Source organism: Anopheles ziemanni, chromosome 3, assembly GCF_943734765.1.
Source record: "Anopheles ziemanni chromosome 3, idAnoZiCoDA_A2_x.2, whole genome shotgun sequence".
Classification (NCBI taxonomy): domain Eukaryota; kingdom Metazoa; phylum Arthropoda; class Insecta; order Diptera; family Culicidae; genus Anopheles; species Anopheles ziemanni.
Genome location: NC_080706.1, coordinates 35,529,626 through 35,553,532, shown reverse-complemented (window position 1 = coordinate 35,553,532; position 23,907 = coordinate 35,529,626). Strand labels below are relative to the sequence as shown.

General features: G+C 41.2%; 1 protein-coding gene across 1 annotated transcript in view; it reads right to left on the bottom strand.

Annotated features, from left to right (window-relative positions):
* LOC131286300 (low-density lipoprotein receptor) overlaps positions 1 to 19,883 on the bottom strand; it is a 204,544-nt gene extending 184,661 nt beyond the window's left edge. The window contains exon 1 of the mRNA XM_058315234.1: positions 19,547 to 19,883. Coding sequence (XP_058171217.1) covers positions 19,547 to 19,883 — 337 coding nt within the window. The remainder of the gene's footprint in view (positions 1 to 19,546) is intronic.
* Positions 19,884 to 23,907: the final 4,024 nt, after the last annotated feature.

Sequence of the window (23,907 nt, the reverse complement as noted above, 5' to 3'; positions counted from 1 at the left end):
ACCATTGTCGCCCTGACGTAGGGTTTCTTTTTAGGTTAAGTGTTATCAACAACCTTACCTTGCCTTAGCACGATGTCGGGATTTTTTGGCCGTAGATGAAGCAAGAAATGATTCGTCAGCAAGAAATGAAAATGACAAGCAGCGCAATCGAATTCCTCAAAAACCAACTCACCCATTATCGTACCCTTTCATTTAAAATAGATTTGTCTTGTCGCATTTGTGAGAGAGACTTAATTAAAACCCGATGTCTATCGAAAACATTTCTGTGTATAAATGTAAAATGAATCTGTGAAAAGTGCATCTAGCCTATGCCAAATAAATTAGCAAATTTTAATATTTTGTACAAAAAATGGGATAAATTATGTGTGTTGATTAATTTGGATTAAATTTACCGGCCCAAAATAAGCTTGTAATTACATCTGTAATGTACACTCTTAATAGCTACAATGTATTCGTCGGCATCGAAACAAGGCTAATGTCCGGACCACAAGCCTAGCTGTCGGCTAATGGTTCCCAATGTATCAACAATCGTTAAGCCACCTGACGCCGTCACCAAAGCTACTATTATCGCCATCAGCAGCACCATTATTATCGTCATCATCACACAGCCCATCTTCGCCACCGTTCGAAACGTGGAAGAGACAGCTTGTCACATTCCTTCGAGCGTCATCTTCACACGATGTAAATAATAAATCGAGTGGTCGCTACTCTTCGCACGGCGGTTTCCCGGGCGGAAAGTACCACTCAACGAGAACGACCTGCCACGATGACCACTTCATCGCACTCTCCCTTGAATGCCATCGAGTGGCTAAAGCGGGCCTCCGGCGAGGGGCAAGATTTGGCGATAGAAACCGAACTCTACCATCCGCAAGATATATGGACAAAATCTGAGACTGAAAAACATAAGAAATAAGAGACCGATGGGAGCTAACAAAACAACTTACACATTTCTTTACGTACACAACGTACACAAAGAATAGACTAAACAGGGTCAATTTATGTTCTCACTTTATCTCCTATGTATGGACAGAAAGTTTAATTATCTAGAGATGCAAGAACCACCATAATAAGAAAATGCCTTTTAAACTTGTAGAAAACCAATGTTGTAAATAATCAGCGTGTTTCAAAAGTATCTACGAAAAACTACAGTAAAATTGAAAAAATGTTGAAAAACAATATCAACTAACTAACGAAGTGTGTGCAAAAATGTCACCAGTCTAATTACCAGATACATTGTATAACAATTGAATCGTTAAACGAATATATGTGGGGTCAAGATTAGAAAACGGTGCAGTTTCATGCAATTCAAACCAAAATTAAATAAATTCGGCTGAAAGAGAAACAGAATCATGAAATTACATTTTTGTTAAAACAGGAAAAGGCTATAATGTTTGTTTCCATTTGCTCTACTTAGCCGTTTACATTTGGTTTAGTGAGTTCAAACTTTTATTTGGTCAATACCCATTATGTGATAAAGAAATGGGTGATAAGTTTCTAATATTTATTGTATCTTCAGCCATCTAACATTGTCTCCTTGCCGTGAGTAATTGACAAAGTTCCCCTAATGATGGTCATGTACCCGCGCTCGCGACATAATGTAAAAAGGATCTGCTCGAACAGACCATCAATTGCTGAAAGATAAATGAAAGGAGGTGCGGCAAAAAGAAGAAAAAAAAACATGTTAATTCGCAAAGTCTGAATCACCAACCAATACGGATAGCAAAGTTTAGCACAACTCGATGATCGCTATGCTTAGATGGGAACTTTCAAAGGCCGTTTTACGATTTCCCGAAGTACTTCGGAAGCGATCAAATTTGTAGTGTAGCTTAACGGCGATTTCGGGCTAAGCTTTGCCAGACATTCTTCTAAAAACAATCGCTTGTCAGATCTTTCAGTTAACATTACACACAAAAAACCATTCCAATATTATTATCCATTCAGTTGGCCTCCGGTTAGAAACCATCACAACCTAAAATCTAAAAACAATTCCCGTAGTGAATGTTGTAGGATCAGTCAGTACATCAATGATGATGACTTAACTAAAATTGTGTTAATCACTACACAAAGGGTCACTTCATCATCTCATCAGTAAAAGACAAAAAAAAATGTCATCTTCCCCTTGATGGAACCTTGCACGCAATCACCAACTTTAGAATTAAGAACGGAGTTTACATAAAATCGATTAAAGTTCAAGCCATCATTAGCATGACCATGCTGCTTATATGACGCCATAGGTTGGTGAGCCTAATGAGATTTCATGCAATTTAGTACTGCGACTACGCATCATTAATTACCATCGATTGCCAAAAGCAACTGGAGATAAACAAGTGTAAATCATTATCCGCCCGGTAATCCCTCTGACGGGTTTGAAGCATCCTGCCGGGGAATTAATTTTCCGTAAATTTGATTTTCTTCCTCTGGCGCCTCCGCCGTGTCGCTAGAAAAACAAAACCTAATTACGCATCCTGAATGTAAATCGTCTAATCGGATTGATTCAGCAACCTGCATTGTCAGACAACCCAGTTATGGTTATTGGAATTCGTTGAAACCAGTGTGCAGCACAAATTTCATAGCATAAAGTGCGATCAATGGGCAAATTTCAACAGGTTCTAATTTGAAGCTGATCTAATTTAAATATAATAAATAAAGGCTTATATACACCACACAGAAACTAAACGATGATCGATGAATATACTGTCCTCGCCACAACGCCACAACGTGGAAAAGATATCGTGATGCAAACCAGCGGATGCAATGTAGACGCAATATGAGATGTGAATGCTCATCGTCGCCAAGAAACGGCATCGAAGGTATCCCCATCAACTGCACGCACTTAAACGTAGACAAAATATCAGATAGCTCGCCCGACCTTGATCGAAACATAAACCGAAGATCAAAACATCAGCGAAATCCGATATAGTACATCCTCTCCAGCAGATACGGAAACAAGGCAGTTTATAACTGAGGGGCTAACATTCCACAACTCTTAAGAAAATGTCTCGATATCTACAAGACTTATGGTAAAAGACAATAATAATCCTAATGCACGAAATGATCAAACAGACCACCATTTCAATTGGATCCCGTCAATTAAATTTCTCTTTTATTTAATGATTGGAAATCATTCTCACAACAATAAACACCCGACAACCGAAACACATTACTGCTTCTGTACTCGTCTCGGACATTCTTCGCCCACCGAAGTGGCACGGTTCTGCTGGAAATCTGCATGCGATAAAAATCACACATTCCGCAGCCGGCGTATTGTACACTTAGTGCATGTCGTCTTCGGTGGTTATTGGCTTTGATTGACATTTTAATTAAATTGGGTCGATTGACAGCCGTACGCCAGGACCGCTACGACGGAGGCCACACCGTTAGGCCAATTGCTAATGGCACCGGAGAAACTTCGACTCCGGTTTCTCTCCTTTGCCGTGCGTGCGTGCGCTTCGGTACCGGCTCGACACCTTGTCAATTTTAAAAGGGCACCTAAGGGTTTGGTGAACTCCAATATTTGTCGCCGATACCATGCAGAAGACCCGTGCCGCATATCACGCACTTTTGGATTGATTTTACCAATTGAGTGTATGTTCATGATACAGGACGAATCTAACCAACACAAACTTATGTGTTATGTATGTCAATATTACTGAGAGAATTGCAAATCATCTTGTCAATTGTTTAGCACATAATTGATTCTATAGTACTTGGTGAAATTATTGCCATTTAACTCAATACAATAACACCTACAGACACTGAGATAATATCAATCTCAACTGACGTTTAAATACTTTGTTCGTGGGTAAAGGAAAAATACTTATTTTTCTAGTTATTTATAATATATTAATTTTTAAAAAGTAACCCCAAGTGCATAGCACACCAGATCTGAACACTTAGATAATTGGTCTACAGTTTAATCAATATCAAACGAAACGGAATTAAAAACAATAGGGATGATTCCGAGGCAATAGATTAACATACAGTCGTTGCCACCTATCTTTGATTCATAATCTTCCATTACTACAATAGCACATAACTCATGAGTTTTTATCTCGTGTTCTTTTGTTTTTTTTCCCGATTTCAATTTTATCCCAAATTAAAACTTTGCTTGAAATACTAAACTTGAAAAGTATTGCTTGTACAAAATAATATTGCAAAAAGCACTCTACAAAAAAGAAATAAGACAACATTATTAACAAATTTAATTAATTCTATTAACCAAAAAGCGCAAAATAAACGACAGCGATTGTAAACAAACAAAACAAGTGGCGTTTAGCAGCTAAGAAAATTACCGCTTATGTACGGATTTCAAAATTCGCAAACAAAAATACACTCGGAAAATCTTTTAACAAAAAAGCTCAAGGTAATAGGCACAAGGTAGATTTAAACCATAAAATAATTAATGGTTATTGTCGTTACAGTGTATCTATCTAGGTAAACTACAATTACCCTTTTAATTTTCATATTTTCGGTAACACACAAAAATTGATGAGTAAGAGACAAATCCAGAAGCGTTAAAGACAGAATCTGTTGAGCTATTTCGAAACTTGGTGCCTTTGGAACAACTTCAGCAGCTTTCCGTGTAAAATTTAGCGACAACGGCTTTATTTCTTCTACCAGGAAAAAAAATCGGAAATACAAAATTTTACAATGATTACATTTATTTGATTTCTATTTACATTTTCATATGGGTATTTAAATTTCCATATTGATTTTTACATTGAAGTTGTATTTAGATTTATACCTTTAAAAATTTTCTCCATAGAAACAGGCAAAAGTCAGCATCGAGTGCAGTCTAAACACTTAACAAACTTCAAAAACATCATTCCCACTACAAGCGAACCCTTTTCCAGTTTACATTAGCTAAAGCATGAAAACAAGTGTCCAGAACAAATACGAACAATGCATAAACACTTGAAACCGGAACCAGTACAAGAGGTGCGTTAAACAACATGTGATAAGGGATCAATTTGGTAAACAAAAGCAAACAACAGTGCTTTCCCAAGCACTGAAAAATATCGTCCGTCAGCAAAATGGGTGGGAAAACGTGTGCTTGGTGTGTGAGGTCAGTTTGGAACCGGTTTTTGAAACCGAAACCTCATTTTATGCGTCGCCGCCGTGTCTCGATCGGTACGCCGTGGCCCGCCTCATGTCGCCACGAGGAATGCTAAAATACGGCCAACCATCGAAATCCATAAGCCGCACCACGACGTCGCGGTTCATCACATCGTAACGACAGCGGCAAGAGACAGCTGAGTCAGCTCGAGTCACGGTCCGCCCATCATTCCACCGCAACAATGTGCCGACCACGCCACTAGGTTTCCGCTCAGCGGTTTACACCGGACCCGGTCGAAAGGGACATGGGTATGGAAAAAAAGGTGGGTGAAATGAAGGCTGTTCGGAAGCTCGTTGCTGCCACCGAAAGGGTTGCGCATCGGACGCCCTTTTTTAGTGACTGTTTACCTATCGAAAGCATCCTCCGTCCGAAGCTAGCTGGTAATTGATGGAAATAGTTTGCAAATAGTTTAAACGGACAAACTTTCCCTAGCTTGTGCATAGAAAAATTACTCTCTAAAGAAAGATCTTTTTCGTCTGCTCTTGAACGTTCGCTGAGGCCACAAAGAATTCTACGCTTTGCGCAGCCATTAGTCAACAACTTTCCAACGGTAGAGTGGATTGCTAAATTTTCTTGCACTTGCCAACAGTTGACGGTTCACTGAACGATGGTGAACGCTGGGAGAAGTTTTTTTTAGAAACACTTTTAAAAAACCCCAAGCCTTGTGCTGGACTTCACACAAATCCAACATTTACGCTGCATTATGGGATGTGATTGCACTTTCCGCTAAGCGATTTTTTATCACAATTGGCCACATTGTGCCACATAACAATTCAGCGCAAAATTCTTTCTATTAAATACGCTAACCATCAGCGGTATATCTTCGTGTAACGAGATTAAGATTCACTTTTAAAAATCTCATCAGTGATTCGCCACGACCAACCGCCAAGCGAACCACCATTATCATAACGATTCGAGCAGAAACCAACCGTACTCCGGGCGTATCTTTATCCGAGCACACACGAGACGGCCACGAAGAAGCACCGGCTAGCTAAATGCATCGTCTATCGTCATTTGTGAGCTTAGAGATCCTCTCCACGACCGCACCCCACCCCCGCACGGTCGTGTTCAAGTCACCAAATGTAGCTTTCGTAAGACGACCACCACCCAGCCGAAAATGGCTTCAGCAAATATAAAAATGAAAAAATATTACATGCCGTACTTGGAATTCACTAACGACAGTGAGATCCAATTTGGTGAAAAAAGAAAGGAGAAAATTGCACACAATATATATATATATTTTTGTCCGCTCGCGCTAGGTGTTTTTCTTCGCTTCACTTCCATCCTCTCCTCCCCAAACGCTAAACACTCGTGCTGACTCTAGCTTTTCCTGCCGCCAGCGCGGTGTCATTTTTCAAACCGCGAAACAGCACCGAACGCGAAACGCGATTCCACGTGGTGCTACGGTACACGTAGTTTATCTCACGTCCCACCGAGGCCACCGGAACCAAGTCTGCCCGTACTGCCAACATCGTGCTGCGAGCCATTTGCCCGGTGTATCGATCAACGAGGGCCGCATCATTTTTGACGAGAAGAAACGTTTCGTTAGGGTGGCGATAAATGACCAGAAGATAGACAAAAAAATGGTTAACTGTAATGGCGCTTCAACAGGAAAATATTTACTGTGTGTTCTTACCGGGGATCGAAGATTATTAACAAAAATTAAACGAATAATAAAAACAAAGATTAATAATTTTTGGATAGATGATACTGGAGGATAAAACCAAAAAATAACGTTAAAGAAACGATATTGTTTAAATGTCAAAATAGAAACACGCAAGAGCACATTGAAGTGCTATACGTTAAGAAAGATGCAATGAAAAACAGTGAAAACAAAAAAAAATTATAGTGAGGAAAACAGTTAAGTAACTGAAAGACAATACAAAACATCATACAGAAAAATAAACTGTATTTTAATCATCATATAGAACGATTTTCGGTATTAATTGTTTTGAGCTTAGTAAAAAAAACTGAAGGAAACAAAGTAAATTTTGAAATAACGAAATTGTAACAAATTGAGAAATAACATTTATGATCGCTAGAACCAATTGCCAGAAAACGAAGAAAAAAAATCGAAAAAAAATAAAAATCGAAATTTCATGAAAAAAAAATTTAAAATCGAATTTTCATGAGAAAAAACAGCTAGGACATGACCGTACGAATACGACCGTACGAAAAATATCATTAACGGTTTGAATAGCTACAACAACCCATCATAAAAGATTTTGTGCGAAACGTGAATATTTCACCGTAACTCTTGAACTGTCAGTGACGAATGTTTGCAATTCATACCAAAAGTATTCACGATACATTCACAACATCATCAAACAGCGAATACATTAGAACTCCTACGCGCAAGTCCTACATTCCACCATATTCTATACGTAAAATCAAATAAAAAATAAACAAAGAAAAACCGACACATTTTTGCACGCATCAAAGTAATGATAAGATTACATCACGGAGCCCCCGGGAGAAAAGCTAAAAGCCGGGACAAACACAATTCAACCGAAACACGTCAGTGCGAAACGAACAACGCGGGCGCAATGTGAAAAATTTTCCCGGCCCCGTTTCGGCTCTCCTCTCCGGAGCACAGGACACGGCGGCGATACAAATCACGCTCCTTTATAGCTTAAAAAATTGTGTCTGTAGCTCAAAGGGAAAAATTTGTGATTTGAGAAAATTACCATCCTCCAAACAGTTCTGCTGTTTGTGGCACGGGGTTGGCTTTCTCGGTTCTAAATGGTTCACTGATTTTTCGCTCGCACGCTGCCAATCTTTGCCGTAATTCGTCTCCAGCGCACGGCATTTTATGTACACTTTTCCGTCGCCAACACTCCTGTCACTACCGTCCTGGGACCACGCGTTTATCAAACCACATGTATCTATTGGGCCAATATCCTTGCCAAATAACAGAGCACACATTCGGTGCGGAAAAGCTGCTTTCATCATCACCAGCCAAAATCGATGGGCAGGCGAAGGATGACGACGCAGGGGATCATCAACAGTTTGACGACTGGAAGATTGATGATGCCGCCACAGATATTGGTGTTATTTTTTTTTTTTTTTTTTTGCAGTGTTTATACTACTCTATTCCGTCGCTATGGGAAGCTTCTGCCGGTGGCTGAATCGTTAGATATGATTGTTTTGGAACGCATTTTAGAAATGTCCTAATTTCCTGCTTCAAACCTGCATGACTTAATTCTTTGTAACCAGGCAAGTGTTTCCCATCCTCTGCCGTCGACCATATAATTGATCAATTTATGTCTACCAGATTAATATTTGGCGTGGTAAATACCAAGAATGTACATTTCTATCCACTCACATCGATCACCAAGACCCATATTGGACACATATCAAGGACACATTTTTAGGTTAGATTTGCACTCATACGTTGAACAAACATCGAATAAAACCGCGGCTAAATATAGTAACGGTATACGATGAAAGGGAAGTACGGAGACCCCAATTATAATTCATCCAAAAATTTCATTTCATCAAACATCAAAGCGTTTCGACATCGATTCAACCCATCAAAATGAAATTGGGGGACAAGAAAAAAAAAATGTGGGAACAACGATCTCTTCACGTTTTGCAGTGAATAAATAGAAGTGAGTATAGTATACCATATCATTTTTGATTTATACTGAATAGAAGCTTCAGGTCATGGTTTTGACCATGAAACAAGCGACTACGGTAAGTATAGTCATTAAATATTAAATCTGATGATTGATTCGTATTCTACGTTTTACTTTAGTACCTAGAAATAAAATCATTTGATGGTCACTGAAAGTTACCGAAAGCTATTACTATACGAGGTAACGCAGTGAGAAGAAATACCTTGTAGTGATCCATTTTCTTGAACTAATGCTCAATCTGTTGCTGTCATCGTTCGATGGTTGTGATGTTTGTTTAATATGACGTACTTTTCATCTCGGACATATCGATAGATCATTTACCAGCTCCAAATCACAAGATATGTGTTCCGAATTAAAAACGTATCCTAGCGCTGTGTCCTACAAGACTGATTTGCAACGATGATGCTAGGATGAACGCACAAAATTAATGAAATATAGCCTTTCGACTCGAGCACCCCCCTTTCCCGTGGGCAAACGGCTCTTCATCCATAGATGAGGTAGATACCTCGAGAAGATAAATTGGAAGCAACATCACTTGGTTCCGTATCCATCGCGATCGAATATCCTCCCCCGTCATGTCACGGGAACCAGGGTTTGGAGTAGAATCGAACAAAGAGAAGAAAAATCGACTGATTCCCAAGGTTGACTTCCGGGGCTCAGTGCGTTCGCAAACGTACGTTACGTTTGAGCATCCAATTTCGCTTTCAATTAGAGGCAATCTTTTCTGTTTCGTACAACTGTGCCACCGAGATTTGGTCCCGAGCAGTGCACGTCCTTCTGATCTCTTGTACGTTCATTTGAGGGAAGCCAATCTGGTGGAAATCTCCCGGCCAACAATGCAGAAGGATTTCGAGAGTTTATGTGACGCTCGCACGCACGATAGGGATGCACTGTTGCATTGTACCTTGCATGGCGCATGTCACCTACTCAGCTGACATCGAAAAAATTAGGTCATCAAATGATTTATCCTGGTTGTGGGTCATCAGCTGCTATTATCTTAATAATGTGATAAGCCAAATTATTTATTAACCCCTTCAAAGTCCTGCCAAGTTAAAAAAAATAGCTCAAAAAATTGTCACTCTGTTTTTTTTAAACATTTTTGTAAAGATTTTGGTCTACAACCAATGAACAAATTATATTTTCCTAAAATTTTTTGGAATTTTAATGATTGTTTTACATTTAATGATGGTCAGTTTGCATATGTGATATTTGCGATTGTGATCAGCAATCATTTGCCGATATTAAACAAATAACAGGTTCAATTGCATCGATTAGCGACAAACATATTAATAAAAGTTTACAAACACATAAGAACGTATTTTCCAAGCAGGTCCACGCGAAATAAACGTCGCACAACGGAAGTAGAAACAAAACGTGCAACAAAAAACTGCCCGAGCCAGGGAAAGCAGTATAAATTCCATCCGCATGCCCGAGTCAGGCGCGGGCAAAACTGTGAACAGGTTAATGAATTAATTGTTAATAATTAATTTCAAAATTTACTTTGATTTTTATCCCTATTTATACCAAATTCAACAACATTAAACAAAATAGCGCGAGGAAACACCACGCCACAGGTGTGGGATCGAATCTCTAATCTGGCACCCTCCGGTATTACGAACGGCTGACCATCGATCTATAATGTATAGTGATGTGCTTAATGAATCTTTTGGCGAGATTCATTCATATTAATCTTTCACCTAAGAGTCATTCAGATGGATTAATGAATCTTTAGGGATTCGAATCTTCAAACCTTAATGAATCTTTCGAAATCATGAATGGATCTGTCACGAATCTTCGCGATTCTTTCTTTGGCGTGAATCATGCGCCAAAAACAAGCTGGTCCCTCTACCCATTTTTGGCTCCTCGTTTTCCACCAGTAGATGTATCTTTGGGATTCATGAATCTCTAAAACGCAAAGTATCATTCAAATTCATTAATTTGAATCTGAATTACACAACTCTAATAACATACCTGTAGGGTATAGGATCATTACGAATAAACAGTCAGTCGATTGATAGCTGTCATGTGAAGCGATCGTCTCTGTGTTTTGATTCTGAATCCGTAAAAAAGAAAATTCTTCATCAACGTTCACTACAATACCGTCTTTCGGCCACCGTAACTCTCTTCTGAGATAGGCCTTGTGCCACTAGGGGATGGTGTGTACACATAAAAAAACTAAATTCAACATGAATTTGACAATATTCTTAAAAAATATTATATGAAAACATAATAAAACAAATCCATAACCAAACATGAACCCAACATAACTGTAGAATATGAAATATATGCCAAAACTTTGTCGCTTAATGTAGATACAAAAGTCCTAGTACTGCCTTAGTTATTTAGATTAACTCAAACAAAACTCAAATCACTTTGCCTAGTATAAAATACCTACTTAGGGTCAATAAAAGTTGAATTATCTTTCAAATTATGTTTTACATGTTGTTGAGAAATTGTTTGGTGAATTTTCCAGACAGCTTGTTAATGGAGGTGATAATAAAATTGTATTATGCAAGTTTAAATGAATATTCTATGAAAATTAATTAAAAAAGTATGGATAATCGTTAACCCATCCGCAGAATGTTTCAGTTCGTTGTTCCTTGAAGTCGCTGTTTGAATTCGCTTGTTTATTGTGGAAGGTCTAATCCAACACAACAATCAAACCATGACCGGGCACACACAGATGCCGTTCAATTTATCGATCGTCTCACGACGATAACAATAACGTCGGCCCTAAGAAGCAGGATGTTTAGGTTGCCACACCGCAAAATCCCGTCCCCAACCCTGCCGCGGTGGTCCCTCGTCAAGGATGCCTCACGCTTGACCGCTCTCCCGTGTTATCGCACGCCGCGCGAACGATAGGTGTCTCCTGTGTCGCGTATTGCATGTTAATCCACCACCACCCGGTTAAGCCCTGATTAAACGGTTTTAACCGAAACCCGCGTCTGTTTTTGATGAAGCCCAATTTTCCATGAATCCAACCGACCGCGCCGTCACGAGCCGCAAAGTTGACGTAGCATGCAGCAACAAACCGTTGTCCTTCACCGGACGCTCGGTTCGGGTCCTCCTAGTGGAAGCCGTAGGCTCCGCTTTATCACTCGGGCGCGAAACTGCATCCACTTCCTCGGCTGCCGACTGTAATCCCCTAAGCTTAACGACGGCTAACCCCGGTGAATTGGATTAACCGGCCCAGCTCTAAGCCAAACACGGAGATTATATACCCGGCTTTCCGTTGCATAGGCCCACCGAACAATCCCCGACACCTCCTCCGCCAATTCGTCTTCGATTAGCCGTCAATCCCCGTGACGATTAGGCGTCAAACGGGTTACCAGGGGGATCCGGCCACCGTTGCGGTTGCGGTCAAAACCCGGGTCGCCACCGGTCGGTGCGACATGCGGTGGGACCTTAAATGACGCCGATGGGGCAAACCTTCGTCACTCTCCTGAGCGACGGGCGGTTTGCAATGTCACTCTTTTTTTTTTTTCTTATTACAACCTCACCACCCTTCGATGGAAGGATTCAATGCACACTCCCCACGGCGCCATTGGGTGATTGACGTCGTTTATATTCCCGGTTTCCAATGGCAAACTTGGTTGGATCCGTCTTTTTATTGGCGACAATTGGGCGATGGAGATGGAGTGTGATAAAAGACCCGCCGCAGCCCGCATCATCTTCGCAACGCCATCGAGACAAAATAGACTCCCGGAACGGAACACGTACGGACACGAGGAAACTGCCGGTGGAAAACCATTTTAGTTCTGCACAATTTATTGCTCCATTTTATGCGTTAAATTGTTTGGAGGAGCACTTTCGAACGGAACACATTCACAGAACAATCCATCGGGTGTACAATGTTTTTCCGCCAAAAAACAATTCACTTTATTTTTCCCCTTTTTTTATTGCGATGCCACCGGGGTAATCGTTTAATGAATCGTTTTAGTACCTTGCTTTATGGCTGTCGAATAAATTTTGTTATAATAGTTTTCTTCTTTATAGCGCATACATAAACCCTTCTATTTTCAAAAATCGCCATCTTAGCAAAGCAACATTGCAGTTGTCTTCAAGAAATCGGTTTTATGTTCGTAAAAAAAGAAACCGACTCGCCTCGCAACCATTGCTGCTCCCAATCCCAAGCATAATCATCTCGCAACTATGCTAGCGGCGGCGAACATAAATTCCGCATAGACGGCAAAACATATTCTGCACACTTCAGCTAAAACCCGCCACTCACGTGATTAAGAAACCCGGGCCACCGACACAATTTGTTCTTTTTCCTCCTCGTGCTCGTGCCGGGGAAGGCGCCCGGCGATGGCCCAGAACGATAACAATAATGTCGTCATACTTTTCGCACTCATCATCCTATGCCACACCAGCCACCCACCCCCGCTGGAAGGGCGCCCGGCCGTTTGCCTGACGGCGGTTCACAATTTTCGCCGACGTTGTCAATTAATTGTCGCACAAAGGTTTGAACGACGCGGCAAGCCCAACCCAAAGGGGAGGTGGAGATTGGGACACGGACGAAACCAACGGTAGATTGACTGTGTGGGAACTAACATACATATCTTTCTCGGAGAACCACGAACCCTGCCGGGCGGCAGATGCAGCTCCCCAAGGAATCGTCAACGTCGTCGCCTGAGAAACGAGAACCGTAGGCGAGCGGAATCGATGACATGTTTACTGCCGACGGCCCAGTCGGTGACAATATGATGCTCTCTCCGTGGACACCTCCAAGTTGCTCGGAGGTCTACCCACATCGAAGGGTAGAGCCGCCTTCGTCAATGAACTCGGGGGGTCGAATCAGCCAGCTGAGAACGATGGTGGCGGGAAAAGGTACCGAGCAGCAAATGAGGAAAAATAAATCACCATCGGATGATCAGCACGGAACTGTGCTGAATAGAAGCTGTGTGGGTGTGTGTGGCTGTGTGGCTGTGTGGAATAGACACCCGAAATACGGGGAAATAATTTCACCCTTGCCAATGCAAACCATTTCCCGGTTGGTTTCCCAATTGCACGTTCAGAGATCACTTCCGTTTGCACACAGCTTCAAATCGGTTTCAAACGTAAGCAAACCAAATTTGTCGAACCGAAATAGTGTCCCACCTTTATCGGCGGACCGCGTACCCGGCATCAGCCCTTTTTTTCCCTCCGGAGCGCGCCCGTTAAACTCGGTCGACCAACTGTCGGGTAAAACTTTCGGGCGGAAATAAAGCGAGAAAAGTAATAAAGAAACTATAAATAACTTTCGAAACCTCGACAACAAATCGGCCGAGCATCGGGAGTGGTTCGATCGGATCGGTTTTCGACACCCGCGCGCGTTGTTCCCTTTGCCTTCCGTTGCGAGGACAATGCGGTGCCACCGTTTTTGGCCTTGAATCCCTCGGATACAAACGTTCGGATGAAGTGAACTGCAACCGGAATCCCCTTTGCAAGCGGTCGCAAAATGGATTGTTTGAGTTGTTTCTCAAATCTTCAAACACTTTTAAAACCTGACAAGAATATTCCTACACTGAATTGAAAGCATTATTATAATTCAAAGCAACATTCGTAAAACATGATTTAAATACTTAATCATTTAAACAATGGTAAATTATTTAAACTAAATTAACATTCTTTTAGCCTTGTAGTTAACATTTGTTTCTTCTAGCTGCAATCGATAGATGAAAAATTTGTTTACAATTGATGTATTTTAATAGATAGAAGATATGTAGTATGATTTGTCCTATAAAAACAATTTTTCAGTATATATTATAAAAATATAGAAAAAAAACAAAATAGACAGATTGTAAGTTGTATTCGCAATCATCAAACACTTTCAAAGTCTCCAAATTGTTGTTGGAAACTATGAAGGATTAAGAACGAAAATAATAAAAATTGCTAGAAATCATTTTAACATAAATTATTTAAATAGATTTTAGCATACATATTCTTAGCATTGTTGACAAATTTCATACGTTCATAGCCAACCGTAAACCAAAGATTTATGAACGAAAAACAAATAACTATTCTTTATACACAAGCATTTCACAAAGGTTTTGAAAATAACTAATCCAAAATATTGTGAATTCAAATATTGTAGAGACCTGAGGAGAAATGCTTATTAGCAGGTTTACTCTAAATGGTCGTAATGGAGCAAAACCTCAAATAAGCAGGGCATAATTTGCTTTTAATAAAGCAAAAAGAAGCCGAAAAAATAATTTCTTTTTGACTAATGTAAACTTGTTGTTTATGAAATGGAGTATACACAAATTAATCCAACCATTACTTAAGTCACAAAAAGCAATAGAATAACAATGCATTACGGATTCTATGTGGAATAAAATCTGGACCTGAAGTTTGTACGGCACATAGAGGTTCGCTAAACATTTATCCAATCGATTTCCACCGGTCGGCGAAGGTCAGATCCTCGAATCGCGCACTCGTGTGAACGCTTTTCGTCGCCAAAAAAGGCACGCTCGATGAAAATCGACAGCTTTTATTTGCAGCTCATTGCAGGCAATAGCCGTGCAGAGCCCCAGGGCGTGTGGCGCGCTAATGATAAATTTATGCGTACATAAACCGACAATAAAATCCCAATGAACCGTAGATTCCCGTTGGGTTTAGTTGCGCAATGGACCCGAACGAGCCGTGGGCTGGCCAAGCCAAAGCCACGCATCCGATTTTCTGGTGTCGAGCGATGTTTGAAAGCCGCCGACTCGAGGCGTTTCCTGGGAAAACCGACGCGACGCCAGTGCAATGATTCCAGGCGGGACTGATGCCGTTCTCACCAATCATTTAAGATCCCTCCGGTCCTGCTTCCACCGGGGAATCGGCAACAGCGGCCGGGCACTATTTGTCTTGGCGAGAAAATGAACGAACGAGGACAATTTAGAGCGAAATTAATTGGCCTTCGTCAGAAGCGCTAGCTTCGTCGCTGCAGAACCTCCTCCAAGCCCTAGCGTAGAGGCGATCAATAAATTCTGAATGACGAGTGAAGGCCAAATCTTGATAAATAACTAAAATTTAATTAAAACTCCAATGCATCAAGATTAGTGCTCTTCCATCGTGCAATGCGGCCCATTTGGGCACGTTGAGCGAAGTGTTGGCGATACGAATCGATTCCGGACACGGAAAACGATGTCATTTAAAAGTATAAATCAATTTATAAATATTTGATCCGAACACTGGCCCGTTGATGATTCGCTATTCTGATGAGTAGCACTAATTCATTTGGTGGATAGACAGAATGGGTAATGGGTTGAAAACAAATCAGGTTGCGTAATAGAACATGATTTTTTTTATTATGGTTGCGTAATAGAACATGATTTTTTTCCAAGAACACGCAGCCAAATGTGTAGCCCAATTTTCCTGTTTTATTGAATTTGTAAATTTTATCTTCCATCAAAATCTTGTAATTTTCAAAGCAAGTAACGAAACAGGACGTGTTTGTTGTCGCCTTTAGGAAATGCATCAACAATTCATAAAAGTGCATTCTTTCACGATTTCAGGCGGCCTTTTATTGAAGAAAGAGGAACTAAGAAGATGCTGCGCCGCCGTTTATCTTATTTCAGATAACTTAAGACTCCAGACGTGAATATTTTCACGTGCTCCACACGAAAAAACCTTTAGATATTTGGTTTTGTTTTTGGAGAAAAGAATTAACGAACTACGACAAGTTTTCGCGCATGATTTTTTTTTTTTTTTGAAACATATGAAACAATTTACGAAAACAAAATTTGTATTTCATGTTATCTGCATATTTTTGCCTCCCAAAATTACAACATGCTGCGCGCAAAATGCATCAAGAAAACGTCTGACGAACGAAGATAAATCGATCGGCTAAATAAAACATCGCCTCACAGCTGGTGGCAAGACGAGATGGGCGTAAAGTTTTAACCCCGCATGGGTTTACGATCATGTTGTTTCGACCGAAACGCAGGCAGCACCGGCGCAATCCACGAGAACCCCAAGAATGCGCTCTAATGAACGAGAAGATCCACACTCGCGCTGCACTTATGCGCGCAGCATAAACATATGGCGCGAACGCGGGTTTCTTGGTTTACTCGTCTGTTTCGCTTCCGACGGCTTTGTACGGATCGGTGGTAGGGGCCATTTGGAAGGGAGGCGGAAGGTATAGCCGTTGGTACGGGAGCGCATGGATTGGAATTATTGACCGTAAAAACGCAGCACAACGAGCAACACACGGTCCATAATGATGAGAAGTACCAGGGGAGGGCATTCAGACAGAACCACGTGCTGTTGTGCTTCGGAAAATCATAAATACCGGCGAGCGCAGCGGCCGGTACGGAAAACCCAAAACATAAGCGAGGCCAGTTCGGAAGAACGACGATGCCGCCTTTCAGCCGAGCTGAGGCTGGGGTGTTTTCAGTTCAGACCAATGATGAAGAAGACTCGGTTCGGAATATTCTTTACCGCGCGGTCAAACGATTGATTGCCCACTAATGAACTTGTAAGAACGTTTTGCAGAAGAATCGAAACGTTTACGAAATGGAATGATTTACAAACATATTTTCGGAATTATCCTTTACCGCTAAATGTATTGATTGCGCTTTTCTTGCGACAAGTGTGAGGCACGGTAACAGCTTGGTATGTAACCCAATTTTTTCAACCTTTTAATAAGAAATTATTGCCAAATATTGCTTTGTAAACCCTTCAAAAAGGAAAAGTGATCTACAAGGATTTCTGCTTTGCAAAACGTTTAAACACTTTTTATACTGATAACCCTATTCTACGCTCCTACTTTCAGCCCTTTACAACGCTTTTCTAATAAACTTCTTCGAGCGATGTATTTTATTACACATTTTCTATTAAATAAAACACTGTAAAGGGATAATTTTAGGTTGTAATGAAACTTAATTTCGTAAAAAACTTTCGTAACTACCGAAGGGACAATATTAGCCCAGAGTTTTATCAGAGCAAGCAGCAGAATCTCCAATACAGAAACAATGTGTCCGAGGAATAACTAATTTAAAATACGCATGTGAAGATAATTAAACATTTTCGAGTAGATGAAAGAGCTCATTTTAGATTGGAATGAACCTCAAATTCGTAAAAAAATTCATAACTAAAAAAGAAACTATGTTGGCCCATACTTTTAGCAAGGCAGAATCTCCAATACAGGAACAATGTGTCTGTTGCATAAGTAATTTAAAACACGCATGTCAATAAAATAAAACATTTGCGATTAGATAAAACACAATAAAGGGCTAAATTTAGATGCACCAAATTTACGTACTTGGTGTGCTTAGGAATATCATATATGATTATGACGGCATGGTTGATTTTTAAACTGGGAAAATATGCTAAATCTTTACAATGACGGTGGTATCACAAATAAATAAAATAAATAAATAACTAAAACTAACGTCAAATGGACGCACTGGCATGATTATTGTAAAAAGTTGTAGAAATTCATTTTCTCATATCCGTGGCTCTTGCACAGTCGTGTTTTTACATCGAATCGACTTATTAAAAAATACGCTTCAAGTGTATTATGAACACCCAAGACGTAGAGGAGGGGATAAAAGCTGTTACCCACGCCGTTCATTTTCTCGATCGATAGCAACATCCTTGAACCCACTAAAACCCGCCAAGGATGTGGGCCGTGGTAGCAGCGAAGGGGGAATAAAAATACCAAAAAAACAGGATAGTAACAAGTGCGAAAGAATTAAACAAAAGGCAAGCAACGTGAAGTTTGAAACATGACGCAAACCATACGTTCTCGCTACACTGTGTTGTGGCTGTTGCTGGCGATCGTGATGCTTTGAACGATGATGTAAATGAGATGCACGATGCATGCACACATGTTAATTAGTTTGGACGTCTTTTCCGCCCTATCATGTTCGTTTGCTACAGGAAAATGGAACATTTTCTTTAGCTCAACTTTATCCTTTCCCATTCTCACCGCCCCTTAACGGTTTGCGGAAGAGCTTTTCGTGCGAGAACTCTTGTATGAGTACCTTTTGCTTTCGACGATGGTATGGGCTTCCCTTGAGGAGTGTTACGTTTTTAAATAAATAAATAAATTGCTCGGGAGGATGCAGAGGAAACTTTTTCGTAACAAAGTTCGTACAAAATCAGAAAGCGAATATTTTGTCCATATTCGGTTTTTACCCCTTGTTTTACGGTGTGTTACAGTGGAGAAGAATATTGTATACAGTATTATACGAAAATGTTCTATGCCATGCTCAGCCAATGAAACGTGTATTCGCATTAGAGCCCTTTTTAAAGCCCTTATGAGCTCCTTTTGTATAGCTTATTATTTATGAAAAAATTTAAAAGTTCGGGTTTGAATGCATTACTTCAAATGAGTGATAACTAAAGCCTTTCCCTAATGCTGAAGAACCTTGAAGCTAATAGAAGCATTTTAAACACGTTTCATGCATAACCATATGCGACAAACGAAATATGAAATAATGATGCGGTGGAAAAATTTCTCCAAAGACAAAATCTTTTGCGACGAAACAGAAACACTATCTCTCATCGCAATCGATTATTTATTTGCAAAAAAAACGGCAAAAAACCTTCCCCATTCGAGAGAAATCCAGTGAATGCAAGATCGAGGGGTCCGTATATACCTAACGCAATGGAAAAGAGGAACATCAAACGCTTCGATGATTTAGAAAAATATGTATGCAAAAGAAAAAACACACGACGCCATGAAAAGATTGTAAGATGCTTGATGCTGTTAGGATGGTTTCGGTCCGCCCTGCACACATCAAAGATGCAAAAGGTTACCCTTACCCAAGGACCCCCATTGAAAGGGAAAAGCGGATTTGTGTCTGGAGGAACTTACATTCGATGGGGAATCCGGTCGTCGCTTTCGCCGTCAGGACGCTGTTGATGGGCGGAACCCCCGGAACCCGGACGCCAGTGGCGGTGGAGCCGTTGGTCGGGACGGTGAACGATGGTTTCTGTTTCGGTGCACCGATCGGTTCCTTGCCATCCGCCGATGCGACCGCCGATTTCTGCTCCGGGATCATGTTATGCTTCAGCACCTGCTGCTTGGTGAGCGCTTCTTCCATTGCCAGCTTTTCCAGCCGCTCACTGCCGGCCGCCGCCACCAGCGGCACAAGGACGAGCAATGTCAGGAGCCACGGTGGCCTGGCGGTCGCCATTTTCTGACGCCCCATAACGCGACTCAAGCGGGGATGTCACTCCAGGGATGGCACACGCGGGAGGAAATCTAGCAAATACTTTACCCGATACTTGGTTGACCCGAAAAAGGGGAGCGAACCCTTCGTTTCTTTTTTTTATATTATTTGATTTTTCACTTTAGATACGTACACACACGTGTTTTATTTCGCACGAAGCACTATGAACGATTACTTCTACACCACAGAATAACACACACACACAAGGAATACCTATAACATTTTTAAAACGCACAAGAAATTGGATTTTAGAAAACAATAATACTTTCCAAACAACCACACAAGAATAGCAATGCTAATAAATTCAATCAAATGATGTAAACACAAAATTTAGCAATGAACCACAATGAAAGTAAATCAAATTTTGAAACTTCAACCACACGTCAAATCGGTCCGTTGTCCTGCAACGCTTCCCACGGTCAGTTCGGCAACCGACTGAATGGCTGCGAGGCTTTGGATTTGTTTTGGCATCGCAACCCTTTCCAGCGTCGATATCACACTTCTTATCACACCCGGTCACTCAGCGCCATTAGGGACATTCGGGACCCTTTGTTTCTTGGCACGAGCTTGAACACTCCATCGACCGTATCGTGCAAGAAATGGAGCAAAAAAAAAACCAAACGAACGATTGATTTGCATCCACCGATTGGAACGGGTGGCTCCAGCTTCCCAGCAGCGTACCGTTGCACGGAAGACGGTGGTTGCGTGCTGGTGGTCCACACTTATCACTTACCAGCGGTCCGGCCGTGAGTGACGCAACCTTTTCCGCAAGAAAAGGATCTCCAGCATCCTTGCTTCCGACGCGGTGAAAGCATTCGCTTGCGTGACTGGGGAAACGTGTGTACGTGTGCTGCACGAACACAGGCTTACGGTCGCGGCCACGGCACACCTACACAAGCGCTGGGTTAGCTTCCCCTCCGAGGGTGAGTGACGCGGCACAGATTCACGATATGGCCACACCACCGGTAAAGATTCATCCGATGCGTAGGGAAAGGTGAGGTACTTTGAACAGTAAAAAAACGCACCCGATTTTCGAACATGGTAAGTATTATTAAAAAATACTAAAAACGTTATTATTATTTCCACGTTTTAAGAAACCGTGGTGCAAAGTCATAACGCTAATAACCGTCCAATTTGACTATTTATGTTTACATTTATGTCTCCAAAACGAAATTGACTATCCCTATATTATTTCTAACGTCAAACTAAATTCCGTTTTGTTGCATAAACGTTTTAATCAATGTTTAAATATAGCATAGTTTGTTTATGTGGCTCGACATCCCGTAGCGGAACAAGGCCTCTCTCCGAAGAGAATGTCTGTGACCGAAAGACGGTATATTATAGATCGGTGGTCAACCGCTCGTAATACCGGAGGGTATCAGACTCGAGATTCGATCCCACACCTGTGGCTTGGTGTTTCCTTGCGCTGCAGCTGCGCCATAGGCACCCCCAATAAGCATAATTTACACGGAAGATATTTGAGGGTATTTTAATCGGGAGCGCGGAAACGATACGAACTGTCAGATTTCTCGTCGCGGTCCCATACAAAAGGTAAACAACACCTTTGAAAAAAGCGAAAAAATGGCTAGCCGCGTCGTTTCGTTTCCGCGCATCGTCTCGACACGTAGGTGGCGTCGTTTTGGATCGTCGAGATGGCCAGCCATTTTTTCGCTTTTTTCAAAGTGTTGTTTACCTTTTGTATGGGGCAGTGTCGAGAAGTGTATCGTTTCCGCGCTCCCAATTGTAATACCCTCAATTGTTATGCCCATAGGCACAACCTAGAGCTGGCTTTGTTTTTAAAAGCTTTATTGTCACGCATTGCTTTGGTAGGTGTATTTTTCCTTACACAAGCCGGTGCATATTGCAACCAACTGAGGACGTTTTGTGAAACCTATCCTTATACCTTCTCTCATTTCTAACATGTAAATACCCTAAGACTGCTGCGAAATCTTACAGAACCTGGCATTTCTAACTCGTTTACTCTGCTCTTTTTTTCAATCCTAAGTCGTGCAATATAAGATAGATTGATAAAAGCCAAGATTAATGAACCAATTTCACCAAATCCCAGCTAAATGCAAGTCTTTGCAACCTACCCAAGTGGTTCATATTGCCCCACTTCGTCCTACATTTCGACTTTTAGCTACGCACTACAACTGCTTGATGCTCTGGCAAGCGGCAAAACTACGGGGTTTTTTTTTTCAACCCGCGTGGGATAGACAAATACCATTGAGGTAAAGTCAAGATAGCTTTTGTTGTAATTTCTAGGACTCAAGAAATCATACTACAGAAAACGGTCATCCTATTTTTCTCATAATTATTTATTCAATATTAACGAATCTAATACTGGCTGACGTAGCCCATTTGCAGATCTACATTTTATTCCATGAATTTGATAGTAGTTATATCACAATATTTAGTATAGATTTGTATTTAGTATAGATTTTTGTATAGAAATAATCGTCAAACCAGGTTAAGGAAACGTTACAACTTAAGACAATGTTTCTTTTTCTTCTTATTTTAAGTAACGAACCTCTTCGGTTGGTAATTAAAAGGTATTAGATTTTGTACTTCGCGCCATTCTGACTTCAGTAACGTTTCATTCCCTTCCACCGAGGGGTGCCTATATCTTATTTATCTTTTAAAATGATATCTTCATCAAGTGTAGTGATACGTTTTATTTTCAATTATATATCAATTACACCTAATGCTTAAAAAATAAGAAGTCTATCTTAACGAAAGAGAGCTGCGAGCTTTTTTCTGATAGTGTCAGTATTATGTATACGAATAGCAGAGTTAAGAAAAAGTGTATGAAAATCTTGCCAATTTAATGAGTTAAGAAGTTGAATGTGCAAGTTTAGCAGTGTATCCTCCAACATTATCTAGCATCAATCGATGCTCTTAAACCAGTCACTGCCGGCATCCCTGTTCCAAGCTTGGTTCCAACCGTATGGTTTCTATAATCGATTTTTTTTAGAATTTAAGCTACTAACTTGGTGAATACACCAAATCTTTTGAGGTTAAATTTCTTTTGCAAAACGTTCCTTTCGCTTATGCACCGCTTTACCCCACGTTACTTTACCGGTGGCCTGAACTGGTGTGTACGCGACTCGCGATACGCGGTTTCTCCTTTTCCGGCGCCATACCTGGTCGGTGCGAACAATTGAATTTTCTCTCAAGAGAGATGGACGGTCCGTACTGTGTACACCTACTGCCACACACAAACACATCCAACCACGTGTGGTTAGAGCAAAAAAAAAATAGCACCTGGGACCGCGTTATTCCGAGTAGCTCGCGGGCTCACGATTCGGTCCACGGCTTGCTTTGCTCGTTCCTCGAACATCATCTCTCTTTTCTCTCATCTACCCAATTTTTTGACAGCTACAACACAACACCGCTCCGACGATTTATCCGATGCTGCAGTGTGAAAAAAGTAGGTAGCCGTGCACACCAATTCCCATGGCACAGGAAAACAAACTTTTCCTGTGCATATCAACCAGCTTATGCTTTCGAGAACATACACACGTCAGAGGTTTCTTCTGTTATGCAGAGCAAGCAAAACGATTCTGTTAGGCACCGGTGGTATTTTCGATTGTTGCCTCAAAGGCATCACCGATCAACACCTTTTCTCATGATTCCACGCATTCACATTCACGCACACTTGCACTTGGGTCAACCTCATCGTACGATGTTGAGATGAACCAGCCAGGACCACGAGGACCATCTCCGTATCGTAGGCATCCGGACCGGAGAGCCGGAGGTGGCTGAGGAGACATCGGAGACACTGCTCCACTAGATACCTTGTATATTACCACACAAAAACCCCAATAGAACGTACACTTTAAACGATGGACATAGGTGACGATTCGATTGCACACAGCATCCAGCAAGCAAGTGCTCTCTAGGAGCAGCGAGGTGCAATGCGATTTCACAGATAGAAACGGAACTTTTTTTCCGTAACTCCCGTATCTTAATTACGCAAACAGTAGTTCGATGCGTAGACGGC